At 45.7% G+C, this 21,531-nt stretch overlaps 1 protein-coding gene across 3 annotated transcripts in view; it reads left to right on the top strand.

The window, feature by feature from the left end:
• Positions 1-675: 675 nt before the first annotated feature.
• Positions 676-21,531, top strand: part of abcb6b (ATP binding cassette subfamily B member 6 (LAN blood group) b) — a 21,476-nt gene continuing 620 nt past the window's right edge. Inside the window, exons 1-19 of one of the 3 annotated variants that reach the window (XR_005714356.2) lie at positions 676-807; positions 1,272-1,452; positions 2,660-2,752; positions 2,856-2,932; positions 3,432-3,547; positions 3,646-3,767; positions 4,033-4,142; positions 5,154-5,219; positions 5,354-5,479; positions 5,601-5,677; positions 5,809-5,872; positions 6,796-6,881; positions 7,088-7,145; positions 7,495-7,599; positions 11,416-11,590; positions 11,773-11,885; positions 13,003-13,097; positions 14,213-14,306; positions 18,965-19,033. Coding sequence is in view for 2 of the 3 variants with exons in the window: in XM_040200860.2 (XP_040056794.2) it covers positions 772-807; positions 1,272-1,452; positions 2,660-2,752; positions 2,856-2,932; positions 3,432-3,547; positions 3,646-3,767; positions 4,033-4,142; positions 5,154-5,219; positions 5,354-5,479; positions 5,601-5,677; positions 5,809-5,872; positions 6,796-6,881; positions 7,088-7,145; positions 7,495-7,599; positions 11,416-11,590; positions 11,773-11,885; positions 13,003-13,097; positions 18,965-19,033 (1,769 nt within the window). In the remaining variant the exon portion in view is untranslated. The remainder of the gene's footprint in view (positions 808-1,271; positions 1,453-2,659; positions 2,753-2,855; positions 2,933-3,431; positions 3,548-3,645; positions 3,768-4,032; positions 4,143-5,153; positions 5,220-5,353; positions 5,480-5,600; positions 5,678-5,808; positions 5,873-6,795; positions 6,882-7,087; positions 7,146-7,494; positions 7,600-11,415; positions 11,591-11,772; positions 11,886-13,002; positions 13,098-14,212; positions 14,307-18,964; positions 19,034-21,531) is intronic. The other 2 variants (XM_040200860.2, XM_078090616.1) reach the window with 2 other exon arrangements.

The raw sequence follows: 21,531 nt of genomic DNA, 5'->3' as shown, positions 1-21,531 counted from the left end.
GTGTAATAAATACTACTCGCAGCTCACAGCCAGTCAATCACTCAGTTCACATGCTGGTGATCCACGCGCTGCTCCTGCTTTGGAATTCATTGCATTCTAATGTATAAACTCTAGAATATTAGTTTCCTTTCTGAAATACGACCTTTTCCAATTCAGCTCATTGTTTTTTACTTAGAATAAATTAATATTAATAATATTGACTGGATTTATGTGTAAACAACACATTCAAACAACACATTCAAACTGAGAAATGGAGCGTGGAGTCGACGTGGAAGCATCCCTCCTAGAAGCCGTGCTGAGCGCATGAATCTGCAGCCAGACACGCAAATGGAATAGAAATTTAAAAAGGTATGAATATTGTAAGTGCAGCAAGTAAAAGTACTTGTTTCAATATATTTATTCAGTTATTTAAAAATGAATGCGCGATCAGTGAACTGTAATTAACTTATTGATCTCATCCCCCCCCCCATCAGCCGTTGCTGTGTGAGAGCAGCACGGCTGCTTTGTTACTCTTTGCTAATAAAGAACCTGCTTGTTTGTCGTCGTCGTGTCCGTGTGCAAAAGTCTTTTTTTATGATATTAAATTGAAATACTGTGTTATAAAGGCAGTCTGTCTGTCCTGCTCATTGCTCTAAACAACATGCTGACCACGGCCACTTTACTGTGTGTGTGTGTGGGGGGGGGGGTCGGGGGTCACGCCACAGCAGGGTTGAGCTCTCGGCCGCGGACACAGTTCCCGAATTATCTGCGGATTGTCCCCGTGTGGACCAGATGGGCGACTCGACTCGAGCGGTCGGAGACGTCGAGGTGAGTTCACTGAGGTTCCTTCCCAACTTTCCTGTACGGTCATTTTACCGGCTGCCTCAGTTGACTTAACAGAAGAGACTTTGGGTGTTTTGGACAGTGAACCGGATGTGCTTCCCCCAAACAATCCGTTTATAAGGAGAGACAACGCTGAAATTAAATAAATCTCACGTTTGTGTGGAGACCTATAAAGGAAAAACAACCACTTCAAAAAGATTTTCAGAAATGCCCCAAAAAACGATGTTAATGTTAAATCCCATTTTATTTCCATTGTCTCTTCAGCCCAAAGTCCTTTTCCTTTCCAAATATTCACGTGTCTCAATTACATTTACTTGCTCAAGTATTTTGTCCTTTTAATCTGGAGGACTTTGAACACCCCAGAGAGGGTTTCCTGCCCTCTGGCCACACGGGGGCAGTGTGGAGCTGCCCCACGAATCCTAATTGAACCTGAACCTCGTGTCCCTCAGAATCCCTCCTCTCCCCCGGCGCCTGCGCGGCGAGGCCTCGGCGGGAAGCTGCGACTCCTGCTGCCGCACGTCTGGCCCCGAGGCTCCGCGGCGCTGCAGGGACTCGTGCTGCTGTGTGGCGGCCTGCTGGCCGCCGAGCGCCTGGTCAACGTGCTGGTGCCCGTTTACGCCAAGAACATCGGTGAGCGCCTGGGAGATCGTCTGCCATCGGTTTGGTTTGAAGCTGGACTAGATGTTGAGGAAGGTTCCACTTACGTCTTAGTATTGATTGACACTGATACTTCAGGGACCTTTTGCGGCCTCATCTTAATGTAAACCCGATTTGACCTTTGACACACATGGAAAGGTAGTTAAATGTAAAAAGGCTGATGCTTTTGGACAAACGTTATGTTTTCTTGTCAAATAAAATTATAATGATTAATAAATGGAGGACTAGACCCACAAAAGGCTACCGCTCAAACTAGTACCTCCACACGTTAATTCCAAATTAGGACATTTTTCAGACTAACTGATTGGTCATTTGTTTTTTGTAATTGATTCTGCTTTAATCCAAAGAGCCGTACAGGTCTACTGTTTTTTTTCATGAACCAGTAACTTCACTCGGAATCCGATGGCGTCAAACCGGCCGCGTCGGTGTCGTAGTTTGCCAGCTTGCGATCTGATTGGCCGGCGGGAGGACGGGCCGTTATTTTTCTGCGCGGTTGCATCGTCTGCCAAAGTCTTTGGTCCCCTGTTTTGTACTCCGGACCGCATCCAGCACAAGGCAGCATCCCAGAAGCCGCATTCAGTTGGCCTTCAGCTTCAGGGAGGGGGAGTCGTTCCCGTGTGTGTGTGTGTGTGTGTGTGTGAGGTCACCCCCTCCTGCCAGTCATGCTTAGCCGACATTAGCCGCCCTTTTCGGTGGAGTTAACACACCGGTACAACGGACGTTTTGTCTCCGGGTCCGACCCCCCCCCCTCCCCCCCCACACCCCCTCCTCCACCCCCCCATGACTCCGGGACCTCAAGAAGGTTAAAGAATGCCGAATACGCACATTTCTTTATTCATTTCTTCCCCCCAAATTCTTATTTTCTTCCTTCTTTTCTCACCGTGTCTGTTTCTCTGTCTGGATCCTCAGTTCCTCCCCCTCCTCCTCCCCCTCCTCCCCCTCCTCCTCCCCCTCCTCCCCCTCTACCCCTCATCTAATTTCATCTCGACTCCCAGCACTCTTACTAAATGGTAATGAATGTGAATGAGTTGTGGTGCAGAAAGGAAAGACGTGCCCCCCCCCCCCCCGAATACCCTCCGTCTGTGAAGCTGAGGCATTGCATGCAAATGCCATTAAAATGATATCCACAATAAACACTGTGTGTGTGTGTGTGTGTGTGTGTGTGTGTGTGTGCGTGCAGTGAATGAGCTCTCTACAGGGGGCGGCTGGTCTTCGCTGGTCATCACAGTCTGCATCTACACACTGCTCAAGTTCCTGCAGGGAGGGGGTGCAGGTGTGTGTTCTCACGCTGAGCAAAGCCTTCGAAATGAAACGCCAGCTACGTCCTGTGAATGTGTGACCGGCGGCGTCGCCGTCTCCCTGTCGCCTTCCCGCAGGAACCTCCGGGTTCGTCGGCAACCTGCGTCAGTTCCTGTGGACCCGGGTCCAGCAGTTCAGCAGCAGAGGCGTCCAGGTCACACTTCTCCATCTTCTTCATCCTCCTGGTTGCTTACAGTTCGATTTAAAGGGGATGAAGCTCTTCCTCCTCTTTGGGTTGACAAAAGCTGTTGTGTTGAACTGACCCAACATGTTGGTTCCTCTGCAGACGTTTGAACCTCCCGATGGTCCACTGGTGTTTTTATGTTTGCATACACGTGTACATTTGCTGAAAATATTTTGTATAAATAACCGGAACCCGTAAAATAACAATTAATTACACGTTACAAGTTAATGTTGTAAAGTGTAAAATATTCCCCTCTTAATTGCAGTAGAAGTATAAAGCGTGAAATCAATTGAAGTACAACAAGTACCTTAGTAGACACACAAGTGTGTACTTTGCGGCAAACATGTTCAGTAGTATTTATTTCTCCCAAGGAGTGAGTGGTGGTAATGGTTGTAATGGTAATTGTTCCCCCCCGCCACTTCCCCCCCATCCCTCCCTCCCTCCCTCCCTCCCTCCCTCGACAACTCAGGTGCGTTTGTTTTCCCACCTGCACGGCTTGTCCCTGCGCTGGCACCTGGACAGACGCACCGGAGACGTGCTGAGGAGCGTCGACAGAGGCACTTCCTCCATCAACAACCTGCTGAGGTGGGAGCCTAACCTCCACACACACACACACACACACACACACACACACACACGTTTAGTGACGGAGCAATAACCCGTTGCTTGTTGTCTGGCTTCAGCTACATCCTGTTCAGCATCCTTCCCACCGTCTGTGACATCATCATTGCCATCATCTACTTTGTGTCCTACTTCAGCGTCTGGTTTGGACTCATCGTTTTCACCTGCATGGTCCTCTACCTCAGTGAGTGTGTGTGTGTGTGTGTTTTCAACAGCAGGTCCCTTATTGCTGTCCTCCCTAATGGGATGTGTCTATTCCTGAATCCATTGCAACATCAAACTAATGATGTTGACATTTTTTGATCGAGCTCGAACTCATTTTCTTTCTCTTGAAATGAGGCAGAGAGTATGAATGTATGAAAAAAAAAAATACTAGTACTCGTATGTAAATGTTTAAAGACAACTTCTTGTCAGATGCTGTAAAACAATTAGCCGCGCTCTTGTTGCAGCCTGCACCATCCTGATCACAGAATGGAGGACCAGGTACAGGAGAGAGATGAACGACCGGGACAACTACGCCAAGTCCAAAGCCGTGGACTCGCTGCTCAACTTTGAGACGGTAGACGCGGGCGATGTGTTTCCTGTTGAGTGATTACAGTGTTTACTGAGGGAATAAATCAGCAGAGAAGTGGAGTCGTTGCCTCATAGACGTCTATGGGAGCAGAGGAGTCGCCCCCTGCTGGTCACTACAGAGAAGTAGAGTCATTTCCTCATAGACGTCTATGGGAGCAGAGGAGTCGCCCCCTGCTGGTCACTACAGAGAAGTAGAGTCATTTCCTCATAGACGTCTATGGGAGCAGAGGAGTCGCCCCCTGCTGGTCACTACAGAGAAGTAGAGTCATTTCCTCATAGACGTCTATGGGAGCAGAGGAGTCGCCCCCTGCTGGTCACTACAGAGAAGTAGAGTCATTTCCTCATAGACGTCTATGGGACCAGAGGAGTCGCCCCCTGCTGGTCACTACAGAGAAGTAGAGTCATTTCCTCATAGACGTCTATGGGAGCAGAGGAGTCGCCCCCTGCTGGTCACTACAGAGAAGTAGAGTCATTTCCTCATAGACGTCTATGGGAGCAGAGGAGTCGCCCCCTGCTGGTCACTACAGAGAAGTAGAGTCATCTCCTCATAGACGTCTATGGGAGCAGAGGAGTCGCCCCCTGCTGGTCACTACAGAGAAGTAGAGTAATTTCCCTTATAGACGTCTATGGGAGCAGAGGAGTCGCCCCCTGCTGGTCACTACAGAGAAGTAGAGTCATTTCCTCATAGACGTCTATGGGAGCAGAGGAGTCGCCCCCTGCTGGTCACTACAGAGAAGTAGAGTCATTTCCTCATAGACGTCTATGGGAGCAGAGGAGTCGCCCCCTGCTGGTCACTGCACAGAATGCAGCTTTAACACACTGCAACTCACTGAAGCTGAAACTGTGATGCGGCGCGTTGATCTTATGCACTATGTGACTTCCAGGATGTTTTGTTATCTTCCAGATCTTTCAGAGAGTTCTGGAGAAGTCTGAGATGTTTAAGTTGCAGGTCATTTCAGGAAGTTTCAGTCTCTCTGGATTCGATGTGTTTTCACAGGTAAAGTATTACTGCGCCGAGGATTATGAAGTCCGCTGCTTTGAGGAAGCCATTCGGAAATATCAAGTAAGCTGGAAGAGGGACATCATCGGGCAGCGACGCGTTGTCTGAACCACTGCCGCGCTTCAGTGGAAAACATTCAGATCTCAGCGCGTCGTCCATAACTCTCCTTCCCATTGAGCCGTGTTGTGTTTGCGCAGCGCTGCGAGTGGAAGAGCTCGTCCTCGCTGGCTCTGCTGAATCAAACCCAGAACGTCATCATAGGATCGGGACTGCTGGCTGGATCCGTGCTGTGTGCCTACCTGGTCTCAGAGGGACAGTTCCAGGTACCAGTCCCTAATCTCTGTTGTTGACTCAGCCGTGGTCTCACTGACCTCAGGGACAGCGTTAGAAGAGGACCATGGTCACACTTGAGGTGATTAGGCCGATGTTTCCTTTCCCTCTCAGGTCGGAGACTACGTGCTGTTTGGAACCTACATCATCCAGCTGTACACACCTCTCAACTGGTTCGGTACCTACTACAGGTGACGGTTTGATTCATCTCCTCTCTGTTCAGGTCTGTGCTTTTGGCGTGCACAACAATGCAATCCAACCGGTACTTCTGTTACCACACGTACTGCATGCAATGCTGCATTTCATCAGCGTGTCTCTGCAGGCTGATCCAGAGCGCTTTTGTTGACATGGAGAACATGCTCGACCTGTTGACAGAGCAGAACGAGGTGAGTCAATCAATACATCTATGGAACATAACCAAGGAAAGAAGTAAGGTCATTGTTATAAACTGCCACCACAGTAACAGCCAGTTTGTATATTGTGAAAAACTGAAATCAATAAAGTGAATCCCGTGAGAGTGGACGACACAAACGCTCCGCTTCCGTCGAGCTGTAAAACGGAGCAACTCACACAGCGAGAGGTCGGCAGATTAGCAGATTAACAAGTGTTTGTCTGTGACTTGTCTGTGTGTGTGTGCGTGCGCCCACGCAGCTTGCATGTATGTGTGTGTGTCCGTCTGTCTTTTCGGTGGGAAAGGACGTCCTCCGGCTGCCTCGCTAAAGACTCCTGCATTCACAGGCCCTTGATATGGTAAACAGCCCCATGAATGTGGACAAAAGCATTAAGAGCACCTTAAAAACACAGCAGGCCTTTTCTTTGGCTTGGGAAGCTAAAGTCAGGGAGGGGAGTCAGGGAGGAGGAGGAGGAGGAGGAGGAGGAGGAAGAGGAGGAGGTCAGAAAGGAGAGAGAAGAGAAGTAAATGCAATCCAACTTGGCTGGTAATATTTAGGAAATGCTAATGAAGTGAGCGCAATATCTGCATGAGGGAGTGAGGAGAAGGTGAGAGGGAAGGAGTCACAAAGGAGGCGAGGAGGGAGGACAGGAGGGAGGAAGAAAGGGAATTGGATGCGGGAAGAGAAGATTGGAGGATAAAGATTCCTCTTCTCCTCCTTCCTATAAGTCAGTTGTTTTGCTGCAACAAACAGACAAAATGGATCTCCTCCTCGCTGCAATTGATTGGATCTTTTGTTTACAGCTTCTTTGCGGTACATATTTGAAAAAGGATTCAAAGTCTTTAAATCACTGCTGTGTTCCTTGTCTTTCTTACCCTGGTTGTCCCTCCTCCTCCTCGTCCTCCTCCTCCTCACAGGTGCGGGATGCTGAGGATGCACAGGACTTGCAGCTGGCTGCAGGTCAGGTGGAGTTTGACGGAGTCTGCTTCAGCTACGTTCCCGGGTGGGTGGCCAACCACAGATGTGCTGGTGGAGGCCGCTGTTTGTGTTTTGATGCGTTTTAACTACGGCCACCACGTTTTGCCTGCCTACAGACGCTGGTCACATTTGTTTCACATTTGCATGCTTGTTTGCTTTTTTAAAGTCGGGTTCATGTTGGACCTGATTGTTGCCTTTTGTGTGTGTGTGTGTGTGTGTGTGTGTGTGCAGCACTGAGATTCTTCGGGATGTGTCCTTTAGGGTGGAGGCGGGACAAACAGTGGCTTTGGTAAGTTTGACCCTGTTAATAGATTGTCCCCTCTACAACCACATTTGGAAATAACACTACAAGTGAAAGTCCTGCATTTAAGTGAAAGAAAAAAAAGTAATATCAAAATATACAAAAGTAAAACAACTAACAATACGCAATGGCCCATTTGAGAATAAATACATACATGTGAAAGTATTCAGGCAGTACATTTCAGTACCTCCTTTGTTTAAGCTCGTCCACGGTCCCGTTTAGAACGTTTGTACTACGTCCCCATTGGATGCAAGCATCAGCACAGTCCACGGCCTCGCCATGTACTAATACACTGTGTATAGAAACATCATTTGTATTAATGTGTGTGTGGGTGCAGGTCGGTGCGTCTGGATCGGGGAAAAGCTCCATCCTGCGTCTGCTGTTCCGATTTTATGACCCTCAGAGTGGAAACATCCGCATCGACGGACAAGAGATCTCTCAGGTAAGTCGGGCGGAAAACGTCAGACGTGCATTGCCCCTCCCGGCCTACGGGGGGCGACTCCTCTGTGCCTCTAATTCCATTACCCCGGGTAAACATTGTAAACAGGAGTTCATGGTCTTAATCCCTCATGCAAAGTCTTCTTCCGTACAGCACGGGGTGTTTATTTCACCACCAACGGGACGTAAAGCAGGGGATACTTTGGGGGCGGGGCTTAGTGACAGTTAGTAGTTACCACGGCGATGTTTGGCTCCGCTTCCCTTCTGGATGCAAAAGAAAAACGACGGCGCTATTCGTTTGAATCTTGACACTCTGTGTCCCTCTAATTCGGTCTCTTTCCATTCTTAATTTCTTTTTCCTACATTCTGCCGCACGCAACTTGACACACACACACACACACACACACACACACACACACACACACACACACACACGTGTGTGAGCTCCTTTCACACTGTGAATAAATCATAGTAAAAGGTTCCTGAATAATACAGCAACGAGTCCAGACGCCAGATGTGTGTGTGTGTGTGTGTGTGTGTAAAGATAGCCCAGTTAGTGCCGTTGTGTCTTTAATAATACATAACTTTGTTTATCACTAAGAATCTCAATAAAACACCTTCAGTCACACCTGTTTCGTACCATTAATGGTGATACAGCAGGAGGAGGGCGCCTCTTTAAAAGGGGCTCTGGCGGAGGAAGCAGGAAGTGGTTCAACGCCTCGACTTCCTGAAAGGAATCTTTATTTTATCTTTTTATTTTCTAAGAACTTTGAATATGAGCGGAGTTGGTTGTATCCTCGTTGCAACGGGCTGCGGCGAAAGTAGCAGATGACGGATTCTACTTCTATCAGACATCTGATATCGTTCCTCTGAAGATGCACATGATGGCGTCATGTGGAGGAGAGAAACTGGTGATGACGAAAGGGGGAAAAGTACACGGTGCACCTAAAAGCTTACGAGTCCAGCTGTGCCCATCACAGATGTGTGGAAACGACTTCTAATAGCTGCACAAGTGTTTTTTTTTACTCACATAGCAGCTGAGAGGAAACAGACATAATGACATAAGCTATAAAAGATGGGTGGGAGGTGGCGTGAACAGTTCATCAGAGATGAATAGACGTTCTTAGTGGTCAATCCATGTGAGAGAAATGCGATCAAACGACCGGTCAGAGACTTTTACACACCATCTGCTTCACAGTCCCGTTGACTCCCAATTTAAATCCCTCGTTTTACTCCACGAATTCTTCTTCAATGTGTCACCGTCGGAAAACGTATTTCACCTGTGAAAAAACAACCACGGTCTTCTTAGACAGGCGCTCGTTAAGCACACCTGCTGAGAGGAGAACACATTTAAGGGTATTAGTGGGCGTTAATGGAATATAATACTCATAAGTATGTTTCCATTAAAGTTTATTGACCTGAAAGAGTTGTTTTTTTTATCCATGGCTGGGAAATAATTAGTTGACATCTTGAAGAAGTGAAGAATTTCTCAATGCCGAGCTCCTCCAACACCGTTGTTTGGATTGAGCATTTCGTTGTTACCGTTAAGACGCGGTGACATGAGACGGGTTCTTTTGTGACAGAGCGTTCTCTTCTCAGCGGTCTGCTGCGTAACAAAACTGCACTCAGCTGGAAGCCCATATGAGTTAGCGTGAGCTACCGAGCCTTTTATTCATGACTTTATTGATTTCAACACGTGTAGGGAGTTAGGATTTTAGTCAGAGTTTTTAAAATCATCCGTCAATATTTCATCACATTTAAAATGTTAAATATCAACGTGAAATGACCCCAAACCTCTAAACAGGGGCTTCACGTGTTGGCAACACACATCGCCACCTTAGAATAAGCATTCAAAGTAATTAAATACGCAAACCCATCCCGATCTTTGGAATACGGCCGTCAGCACGTGGTGTTTGCTAATGTGCTTGGAATATGGAGAAGTGACGTAGACGCGCTGGTCACAGTTCTGGTACACTTTGTTTTGATGTATTGAAGAAGACCTGAAACTAGAGATTGAGACCATGAACCATGACCACATACAATGTTTACTGAGGGAATCAGGAACCAGAGTGGAGTCATTTCCTCACATACGCGAGTTTTGTATATATATTTTGTATTATATACACACTTTTTGTTGCCGTGCTGTTATTCAGGTGCGACGAGTCCTTTACTTCTCGTTACTTTGTTGCTCAAGCTCCGGCCGTTTGTTTCTAGCTCCTCTGCCACTCTGTTGCTGCCTGCATGTGGCCGCCACATGTGGCGAGGCCTCCGAGTCCGTCTCTGCAGGCTGAGTGCTGGTGTCAGTTATCTCCGTGTTCTTCAATGTGTCCTTCAGGTTTTATTCCTTTTTTTTTTTCATTTCACGGCATATAAACAGGTGCTTTTATTAGCTTTAGTCCCTCCGGTCGCCATTCACCGCTCATAACCTCAGTGTTCTTCTTGTTATTCTACGACGCAACTTCCTGTTTGTCAGTAAAGAGCAGCTGAACAGCTCGTATATTAAAGCAGCTGGAGAAACTTTCATAAAAGAATGAAAGCGGAATTGTTGCAGTGCTGGAACAGCTACTGGAGCTATATTAAAAAGTACGTTTTTTACATTTTGCTGGGTTAGCTTTGCCCAAAGACTGGAAAGAAGAAGGGATGCTCATCCTGGCTGTCCTTAGGTAACAACATCTGGCCTCTCTTGTGTACCGTGTTGTCCAATCAGATCGGAAGGCACAAATGTTTCCAGCAAGGCCTTAAACACCCAATCTCATCAATATCACCTCTACCCAACACGACCCCAAAAACTAACAAACTAATAAATAACAGAAGGGAAGAACACAACAAACTGTGAAACTCTGAGAGCCAAAGTTGGTGAAGAAAGAAGCTTAAGGCGGCTTCATCGCACTGATTTACTGTAATGGGAGTAGTCAGGGGTCGCATGTGAGGACGGCTGCCGCACTCTAATATTCTCTCCTTCATTCATTGACGTCTGAATTAAAGACATAACAAGTCTTTCTTTTCTTCTATTCTTCCCCTCCATCTGTCCGTTTCATGTAGCTGCTATTAGACCTCTGTCAGCTCAACCAGACACAGATGTTGTGATGTTTTTTCCGTGGAATGGATAATAATAAAAGAAGGGAAAGTGAGTGATTACCAGCCAAGCAGCGGCGCTTGTGTAGGAAATGGAATTTGTATTGTTGAGGCTGCAGAGGACAGTGCTGCACGCCGATCGGTTTGGAAACTATTTCCTTGGAGATTAAGAGCCAGATTCCAGAAATGATGAGAAGCTTCTTTTGAAATCAAGATGGACCCTTCTGGCTTGGACCATCGGCACAGTCTGGACATGTGACCGTTGAATCAACAATTGTGAACAATTGACGTGTCAATGAGAACGAATATTATCATTGAGTCACTTCTCGTATTCTTCTATGAGACCACAGGAGTCGCCCCCCCTGTGGTCACTACGCAGAATGCACATTTAAGACAACTTGCCAAACCAGTGACCAGCAACTACGTTTCGTCTTGCCACCGCAGTGCAAATGAGATGTAGGGAAGCAAAGGGAAGGTGAGTGGGTGAAGTCTGACACATGTTAGCCTCAGGGAGAGAAGGACGTGTGCTGTCTGCGACCTGGGGCGCCATGCATTATGTAGTGTAGGATGGATTGAGCCATGCAATATTTAGAGACATGTGTGCAGGAGGATAACCTAGTTCAAACGCACTGGAAACGTGATCCGTGAAGCAGATGTGAAATTAAGGCTTGATGCCGAAAGAGTGTCCGTGCAAAGATATCTTCGTTGGCTTGGTTACAGAAACAAACCCTTTTGTCGTCCCAAGGTGCACCAGTCTTCTCTGAGGTCGCACATCGGCGTGGTTCCCCAGGACACGGTTCTCTTCAACGACACCATCGGCAACAACATCCGCTACGGCCGAGTGACGGCCAGCGACCGGGAGGTGGAGAGCGCCGCCGTGGCTGCTGACATACACACCCGGATCCTGGAGCTACCCCGGGGTCAGGCCAGAGTGGGCGCGTGTGTGTTAAAAATAACCACAACTGCTGGTGTGGTTTGACTCTTTTGCTGGCTGAAGCGGACCTGTAGCAGGGCGTTTCTGTCACGTCGAATCCTGGAGATCTCGACTTGGATCTCGACTGACCGCGTTAATAATGAAGAGGACGGTGTTTTGTCCAATCAGGTTACGACACGCAGGTGGGGGAGCGAGGTTTAAAGCTCAGCGGGGGGGAGAAGCAGAGAGTGGCGATCGCTCGAACCATCCTCAAACAACCTCGGATCATTCTGCTGGACGAGGTGAGGAAACGGCCAAGCCACTTAAATCATTTAAAAAAATTCTGCATGAAGCTGCTCACGAACCAGTGGCATTTATTACACTTACGCTGTCCTTAAATAAATTCATTTTTAGTCAATTAAAACTCTTTAAAATGATCCGATACTGAGTTAGTATCGTCATGATCAGTGTTCCGCCTTGACCATTAGCTTTAGCCGAAGACGGGATGCCGTAATACGAGGGCTGGGCGGCACGGCACAAAATCCATATCCCGCTATTCAGAAAGATTCTGATGTTATTGCTTTTTCATTAATCCATTGACCCCGAAAATGCAGCTGTTTGCCGCTTGCTGGCCCACTTGCTCGCAACTGGCCAACGAGTTGGCTTGTTGGGATGTTAGTTCCGAATCCGAATCGGCTTTATTCGTTAGCTGGTTAGCGTGTTAGCTTGTTGTGGCTGCCAGTGTTGCCACCATGGGCTCGACAGACTTTGCAATAAATCGTTTTCTGATCAAACGTAATTTACGTCGGATTTTCCGAAAACCCTCCAAACAGACTCGGCTCCTCTGTTGGGCACAAGTTGTGTTGGTGCATCTCTGGTCTCTCGTTGTTCCTCCTGTATCGCTTTTTTCCGTGTTTTCATGTAGCAACAGAGTTACTTCTCGTTGTGAGCTGTACCCAGCATGCAGTTCGGCGGGGTCATTTTTATAAATGTATAATTATTAGTGTTACAAATGGTGTATGTGCCACAAGCTGTTGTGGTGTTTTACCCTGTTAAAAAGTTGTGGGTTATTCATTGTTATGAAGTTAAAACCACGACTCAATCTCAAGGCGTAAAACAGAGTGAACAGTACGTGAGAAATTCATACCATATGGCGCCCTATGGAACACACACACCTACTTGTGTAGTTTGTACAATGGTAAGCAGTTAAAAAGACACATTGGACAATATCAAGCAAGCAAATCCAGAAATATCTAATAAGAAGGTCCTGAATACCTCTGAGTTCATTTTCTGTCCCTCTGTGTTGTAGAAACAGCTGGAATCAAGTGACCAGTCGTCATTATCTCATCAGACAAAAGGTGTTTCATTTAATTGTACTTCCGTTATACTCACGGCGACATGCCGCCCGTGTTCCTACAGGCCACGTCTTCACTGGACACCCAGACTGAGAGGAACATCCAGGCCTCACTGGCCGAGATCTGCACCAACAGGACGACCATAGTGGTCGCACACAGGTGACGTTACTGCCCAAAGCCAATACAAAACACTCTATGCGGTACATAAATAGGCGCACCAAATTCTGTTACAATCCAGCCAGTACTTGTTCAAACGTTTCACTAAAAACCACAAATGTCAGCTTTAGATGCATAGTTAGCAGATCAGCAAAGTCCACGGGATACATCCTATTGGGATCATGAATAGCAGTCAATGGGTGTCGGTGTCCAGGTATCGCCCCATTTAGACAAACGTAAATATGCCCAAAACATCTGTGCGAATTGAGGCAAAAAGGTGGGTTTCTATTATTTTGGCCGCGATAGTACAAACACTAATTCCACCGTTGAGATGAAAGTGGTCCATGCGATTAGAGTCGTAAAACAGGACCAAACAGAAAATAAAGAAATAAAATGCGCGGCGGAGAGATGAAAGGAAGAGGACAGGGGACGGATGTGGGGAAAGGAAAACAGGATTAGAGCAGACACAAAGAGAGGGATGGAGAGATTAGGTGAAAAGCTGATTGGAGGATATGAGATGACGCGTGATGACAGCTCGACAAAAGTAAAAGAAACAGATGTCGGGTTATTCATCAGTCTGAGTGATATTGAAAAAGACTTGAAAGGCCCTGGCAGAGAGCAAAGGGGTCTTTGGTGCTGAATCCTGCTCCAGGTTTTAATCACTTTCTGTGTTCTCGTACACTTTGTTATTTGGTTCGCGCTCATTACTTTTATTAAAACATGGAACAAGTTAAAAGTCCACATTTTCACATATTTTCCACTGCAATTTATTTAAACTTTTTTCCCAATTTCAACCGAAAACATGACTAAATAGTCCCTCCAATCTTCTTCTACAATGATTATATACTGTGTCCTGCATAAGGCATCACAACGCAGACATCAGTTGCAACATCTGTTTGCATTGTAACGTGGCAGATGCATTCATACCCGTCACACACACACACGACAACGCGCAGACCTGTATGGAAGCGGAGCCGTGCACGCAGACATTGTTTACCGATATTAACCGCGACTAATCACCAGCTGAGCCATCTGAGCTCTTCCTTTATCAATCATCTTCCTTTAAATGGACGCGGAGGTGCTCAGCTTGATCTTCTGTTCACCTGCACTTTCTATAGCAGCGGCAGATGGAGGATCAGCGGCTTATTGACTATCAGCTTTGAATAAAATGAAAACAAACAACACGACAGGCCACGATTTACCTTGGTGAGGGTGAGCTGAAATCTCTCTTTTTTTAAAAATGAACTAATTAATTGCACATTTTGAAATTTGTTACTGGCGAGTAATGAATGTTGTTGTTTTAAATGAATCTTCTTCTTCTAAAGACTAAATCTTACATGTAATGAGTAATCACTTTAGAACGTGTGTATTTTAGACACTGTTGTTTAACTGTTAACGTTATTTTAACCACCAAACTACACACATGTGATCACGTTGAACTAGCGACTCTTCCTGTCGTCCTCGTGCACTTTGCTCTCAGCTCTCCATCATTTGACGGCTGTGTTCGAAGAGCCGACGATGTCCCCACATTCAGCAGGACGCCTTCAGTCCACCGTCTTTTAGGGACACGGCGTTGGTCCTCTGCAGACTGTGTGCCGCGCAACGTTGGACGTTGAGATGGAAGTAGCCTAGCAGCTAGCTTAGCCTAGCAGCTAGCTTAGCGTAGCGGTGCTGTAAAGTGGTCCGTTTGCCCCTCGCCCCCCTTCTGTTGGACACGTGGGGTGATTCCTCCGCTCGGTTCTCCGCTGAGCGTCGCGCCTGTTTGGTTTTACCTCCGATGCAGAAAGCTCTCTGCGTGTTGATGTGACGTTAACTGACTGCAGCTCGCGGACGCTTCGTTTCCGCGCTCAACTTCTGGACCGGAAGAAAAGCAGAAGTAAAACAAATGCTACGTTAAAATATTTAGTTGCATTCATCTCAGCCACATTAATCGCATAGATTCATTTTGACAGCCTTCCTCTTTAGCAGTTTTGGGCAAGTTAGTGAAAATGTGTAATTAGTTCCAGTTACTAGTTACTTATTTTAAAGGAAAATTAATTACTTTACCAGTTACTGTGTATCAAAAGTAATTAGTTACTAGGGAAAGTCAAGTTCAAATCAAGCAATAGTACAAAAGTCCCTTTTAATACTTAACTTAATACAATGGTTTTTTTTTTACAACATTAGGCCCAATGAAATAAAAGTGATTGGCCTACAATATTAACACTGATTAAAAGAGAAAACAAAGGTGCCTTGAGGTGCTGCATATAATTGAGTATGTGATTTAACAAAAGGTTAACAAAATGTTTTGACAAACTTGCCTCATAAGGCAAAGCTAAATATAGATAAGAGATGAGATTCTCAACAAACGTCAAAATGGGCTAACAAGTCTCTTCTCTCACCTCTGACCAGTAGCCACAACGTTGCTAGCTCTCAAACCAGTTATTGTACCTCAAGAGGAGAAGCTCCTCAAACTTTTGATCTGAATCAGGTTCCCAAGGCTAAAGATTATTTTACACTGTGAAACTAAGTGAAACTTTCTTTATTATGGGAAACTGATTCAGAGCGTCCATCCCTGTGGCTCCTGATTTAAAGTCACCAGCTACTCGACTTTCAACAGAGACATAGGCGTCCTGCTCACGCTCATCAAAGCTAAAGAAGTCATCCTCTTTGGTAGATGGCCGGCGCTGTGTTGTTTGGGTTTCCCCTGGGTGCTCATCCTGCTCTGGGACATATTTGGACATATTTTCTGCATTCTGCTACTAGACTCCTCTCCTGGTCACGCAGCCAACGTAACTTGAACTCGGGTAGGGTTGCAGCAGCTAGTAGAGCATCATTATCCTCAAGAACACGTGAAAATCTGGTTTTGATTGCCTGAAATACATGACACAAAAGTCATAACAAGAGTATTAAAACAAGTCTTGAGAACAAGTGTATTATACATATAGCATAAATCTGACTACAGAGCAGTCACTACCAAATGGACCTGCACTTATAAATACTTCACATTATGGTGACACAAATAAATGCAACTGAGCTATTGATTGGATACATATAAATGCAAAATAAAATAGCAGCTCTTACCTCTGGGAGGCCATCAAGGATTGCGAGGTGTTTTTTTAACAGTCTTAGACATCAACGTCTCCAGAGTGGGCCAGAGCGTAAAAACAATTGTCCTCGCCTTGCAGAATGGCAACAGCCACAGTAAGTGGCCTCATCACAACACCATACTCTTTAAGGACCCGATGTTCCCTTTCATTGATGCATTTCATCTGAAGTTGGGAGGATATTGTGTTCAATTCGGGCCACAGGTATCTCAGAAATTTGAGCTACCGCATCGTAGAACGAATTCCACCCGGTGGCGCAAGGCACAAGCCGCTTCTTAGCAATAACGTCGTTGACAAATCTCCGAAGCCACCGTTGACCGACTTGCCTTGTTCCACAGCCCTGCGCATTTTGCGGTAGCATTTCTGTAGATAGATTTTCGTTTCTGGCTTTGACATTAGCCACTTATCGACATCAGTGCATGAGACGAGGTTCAATGTGTCTCCATACACATTGTCTGCTGTGGTAGAGACATGTTGTAAACCCTCGAATGTTTTTTTTAGCTCGACATGCATGTTCGCATATTCTCCGTCTAAACAGCTGGAAAACGTCTTCCTTTCACATTTGCCCCCCCGAGCCTCCATTTATCACCGGAATTTTGCTTATTAGTTGCCTGAAGGCAACTGACTCGACAGAGGATGCATGTCATCGACAACATACCTGCCAATCAATCTATTCAGCCCTGCCTGGCTTATCGGCTGCACTGCAGTCCGTGTAAAGTGGAGCCGTGGCTGTTTGCGTGGAGTGGCGCCTTCAGCATCCGTAGGGGTCTTTCGCTACTAGCTTTGTCGAAGCGTGTTGTTTCAACGGGTGCGTCATAAGATTGGAATTGCTCCTCTTGGATGTGGATAGGGTCTTAATTTACAACTCACCACTACATTTTTGTCCTTACTTTGGACGAGCAAAAAGTAATGTCCAAACCTCCAGCAGAGAAAGCTCATGCAATCCGCACTGTCGGCCATGATGTGGTCTAATGCTCATTGAGTGATTCGATTGGTGCATCATTGCGCCACCAAGGTCCTGCGATGTCCGATCAGAAGCAGCTAAAGTAGGCCTACCTCGTCTTCTTGTCTGCGAGTGTTCATTTTTCACAAAAGAGAGTAACGCCCGTAACGAACTCATTTAAATTTCGGCAATTGTAACTGCGTTAATTTATTTAAAAAAATACTTTGTTAAACGCTCGTTGCCGCTAAAGGTAGTGGAATTACAGTGACGCGTTACTCCCAACACGGCTCTTTAGTCAACTTGAGTTCCGGGATGGACGGAGTTTCTCTCTTCCTCTGAACAATCTGCTGATCAAATCAAGCAACGAGTGTGCGTGGCGGCCACGTGCAAACACTTAAATGATGACTAGGAAACAATCAAAGCCTTCTATGTTTTACTAATAATAATTACAAGCATGACTTGTGCTGTATCATCTTCCCGTCAGTCCTCTGGTATGATGCTGGCACGCTGGCGGCTTTGTGTCACGTCTGGCCGAGAAGCAATGTGACTCCATCCCTCCCTCCATCCCAGGCCGAGGACAACGAGGAGAGCTGCATGAAGTTGAACATAAGCTTAAAAACGGTGCACGACCTACTGTGGCGTGCGCTGTGAACACACGGGCTCCAACGCCAGAATGGAAGAAAGAAAAAAAAAAACCTTTGACGTCTGCAGTCTTGTGGGAGAGATATTTCTACCTTTGACCGAGGTTTCCTATCAAATATTGAAGGTGGGCGTCCAAAGATAGCCGTGGTGGCACTAAAGCAGAGTGGTGGCTCTGCCGGAGCTTAAAGTGACACTCGGCAGTTTGGAGAAGCACGAACTCGCTGCTTTGCAGAAGCATTTTCCTTTTTCTTGTTGTTCTGCTCACGGCGTCGAGGTTTAATTTCCTCCTCACCACCTCAAGGAAACTATTCCCAGACTCGTGGTGAAAGCAATAGATATTTCGAGACAAAACCTCCCCGGCAGAAAACCAATATTAATACAATCATATTAGGAACTAACAGTTTTTTTAAACGTTGTGTTTGAATATGGAAATATCTTGTTAATAAATACGTGCCCATTTGCAGACATTTCAAGAACCAAAATCTAAAAATTTGATAAAACCAGTTTCAAAGCTTTTTACAGAATGAACTTTGCATACTTGTGTATATATAAGAGTGAAAAAGTGTATATAGAATAAGAGTATTTGCCATATTGTGAGAAATGAATTATTCATAGATGTATATAAAGGTTTGTTTAGTAAAATTCCAAACATTTTAAAAACAATAGAGGTAAAAAGGAGAAAGAAATAACTTATAGACCTCACCAGGAAACTTCCCCAGTTCAATAATAACATGAAGACAATTATCTTTAATTAGTTTTCTGAAGGGATGAGGCATTATCTACTGGGACATGATGGGGGATTTAGGTCAAATCTACGGACACAAATAGAAAAAGTTGATCTATTAGGCCAATCTATTGTCTCGCCAGGAAGAGAAACTGCTCAAATCCCAGAGTTAAATGTCTTTAATGGTTCACGTACAGGTTCATTCGGAGTTCTCCATCCCTCGGCTGTGTGTGTCGGTTAGTGATTACTGAGGAATGACTGGAGGTGTTTTCCTCTCATACGGCAGCTGCATGTGTTTACTAACCTGACTCTCATAGCATGCGTCTTCTCCCCTTCCCTCATCTCGCCCTCCTCCCTCTGCCTCGCAAAATAAAAAAAAAACCCATGCGTTCACAAACTCGAGTAACATCTGCTCACGCAAACATCTGCACGAGGAAACGTCCACCTGTTGTAACTTTAACGTTCTCACTTGCAGGTTGTCCACCATCGTCGGGGCGAACCAGATCCTGGTGGTTCACAACGGACAGATAGCAGAGAGAGGAAGGTGTGTGTGTGTGTGTGTGTGTGTGTGTGTGACACACCTGAGTGACTGCTAAGTGCTTGCAAATTCGCTATCAGTAGATCAAAAGCTCCCAGGTTTTTTGTGTGTGACCCTTAAACCCCTCTGGTGTCCCCAGAGGCTGATGGACAGCATCGCACACACCCACAGTCACACACACACACACACACACACACATGTGCTGCAGCTGCCGATGCGTACAGTCCTTTGATATAAGAGCTGGAAAAGAAGACTTCCTTTCTCACACCCCGAGGTCACTCTCACAAGCAACAGGAGAAACATCTCTCGCTTTAAAATGTAGATTCAGATAAGCGTCGATCAGCGCTAATAATCAATGCATATCGGTAGGAAGGCCCCTGATTGGACGAGCTGCTGACACACCCGGTGGAGGGTAAACACCTGCAGGTACAAAGCATTCGTCTTCTGATGGACAGCGTGCTGGGTAAACACGAGACAACCTCCGGTGTCCGGATACACTCGCAATGTGCGACGCGAGGGACGCGGAGACAGGAAGAGGCCTCGCCCCCGTCCTCGGGCGTCCCCGCCCTTCAAACTCTTCTCCTCGGTCATCTTCTTTAAACTTTCAGCTTCGATTCGGCTTCCTGCGTTTTTATTGTTTATGTGGGAGAACAAATACTCCAAACTGTGACTTTATTAACCAGGCAAGCTGTGACTTTATTAACCAGGCAAACTGTGACTTTATTAACCAGGCAAACGGTGCCTTTATTAACCAGGCAAGCTGTGACCCTGCAGGTTAACGGAAGTTCCTTTTAGCGTGAGACAATGTAGACAAAATATCCTCCTGAGGTTATTTCATTAAAATGTCTAAAATCACATTGTTACACATCGGATTCTCGTTCATGAAGTTACGTTGGCAACCAGGCAAACTGTGACTTTATTAACCAGGCAAACGGTGACTTTATTAACCAGGCAAACGGTGCCTTTATTAACCAGGCAAGCTGTGACTTTATTAACCAGGCAAACGGTGACTTTATTAACCAGGCAAGCTGTGACTTTATTAACCAGGCAAACGGTGACTTTATTAACCAGGCAAACGGTGCCTTTATTAACCAGGCAAACGGTGCCTTTATTAACCAGGCAAGCTGTGACTTTATTAACCAGGCAAACGGTGCCTTTATTAACCAGGCAAGCTGTGACTTTATTAACCAGGCAAACGGTGACTTTATTAACCAGGCAAGCTGTGACTTTATTAACCGGGCAAACTGTTCCTTTATTAACCAGGCAAACGGTGACTTTATTAACCAGGCAAACTGTTCCTTTATTAACCAGGCAAGCTGTGACTTTATTAACCAGGCAAACTGTTCCTTTATTAACCAGGCAAACGGTGACTTTATTAACCAGGCAAACTGTTCCTTTATTAACCAGGCAAGCTGTGACTTTATTAACCAGGCAAACTGTTCCTTTATTAACCAGGCAAGCTGTGACTTTATTAACCAGGCAAACTGTTCCTTTATTAACCAGGCAAACGGTGCCTTTATTAACCAGGCAAACTGTTCCTTTATTAACCAGGCAAGCTGTGACTTTATTAACCAGGCAAACTGTTCCTTTATTAACCAGGCAAGCTGTGACTTTATTAACCAGGCAAACTGTTCCTTTATTAACCAGGCAAGCTGTGACTTTATTAACCAGGCAAACTGTTCCTTTATTAACCAGGCAAACTGTTCCTTTATTAACCAGGCAAGCTGTGACTTTATTAACCAGGCAAACTGTTCCTTTATTAACCAGGAAAGCTGTGACTTTATTAACCAGGCAAACTGTGCCTTTATTAACCAGGCAAGCTGTGACTTTATTAACCAGGCAAACTGTGACTTTATTAACCAGGCAAGCTGTGACTTTATTAACCAGGCAAACTGTGACTTTATTAACCAGGCAAACGGTGCCTTTATTAACCAGGCAAGCTGTGACCCTGCAGGTTAACGGAAGTTCCTTTTAGCGTGAGACAATGTAGACAAAATATCCTCCTGAGGTTATTTCATTAAAATGTCTAAAATCACATTGTTACACATCGGATTCTCGTTCATGAAGTTACGTTGTCAGTATTTTAAGCAACAGGAGTAGAATGTGTGGAATAAAAAAGACGATACCTCTGTTTCAACTGCATCACTTTTTATATACTTCATGTTCGCTGCAACATTTAGCAGCATATTCTTCTCTTCTCCTTTCTCCTCTTGCGCTTCCTTTCATTGACCTCTTGACCTCCTTGTAGCCTCATTTCTGACCCTGGTCTCTTTCTGTGTCTGGAAGTCCAGGCAGGGACACATTTAGGGTTCTAGTAATTTAGAATAAAGTTTGCCAAAGTCTGCGGGACGATTTCACGGCGTTCAACTTTGTTCTTAAAGCAGCTCTGGTGTCACAAGAGATAACGAGTGACCCACCTTTCAAATGTTAGATTTAAAGAACAAATTATGAAATAAATGTTGAATCTAACAATTCCAGGAAATAGTATTTACTAATGCAATGTT

Source organism: Gasterosteus aculeatus, chromosome 16 (genome assembly GCF_964276395.1).
Source record: "Gasterosteus aculeatus chromosome 16, fGasAcu3.hap1.1, whole genome shotgun sequence".
Taxonomy (NCBI): Eukaryota; Metazoa; Chordata; class Actinopteri; order Perciformes; family Gasterosteidae; genus Gasterosteus; species Gasterosteus aculeatus.
Note: the sequence above shows the minus strand (reverse complement) of the source record. Positions and strands in the feature narration are given on the sequence as shown.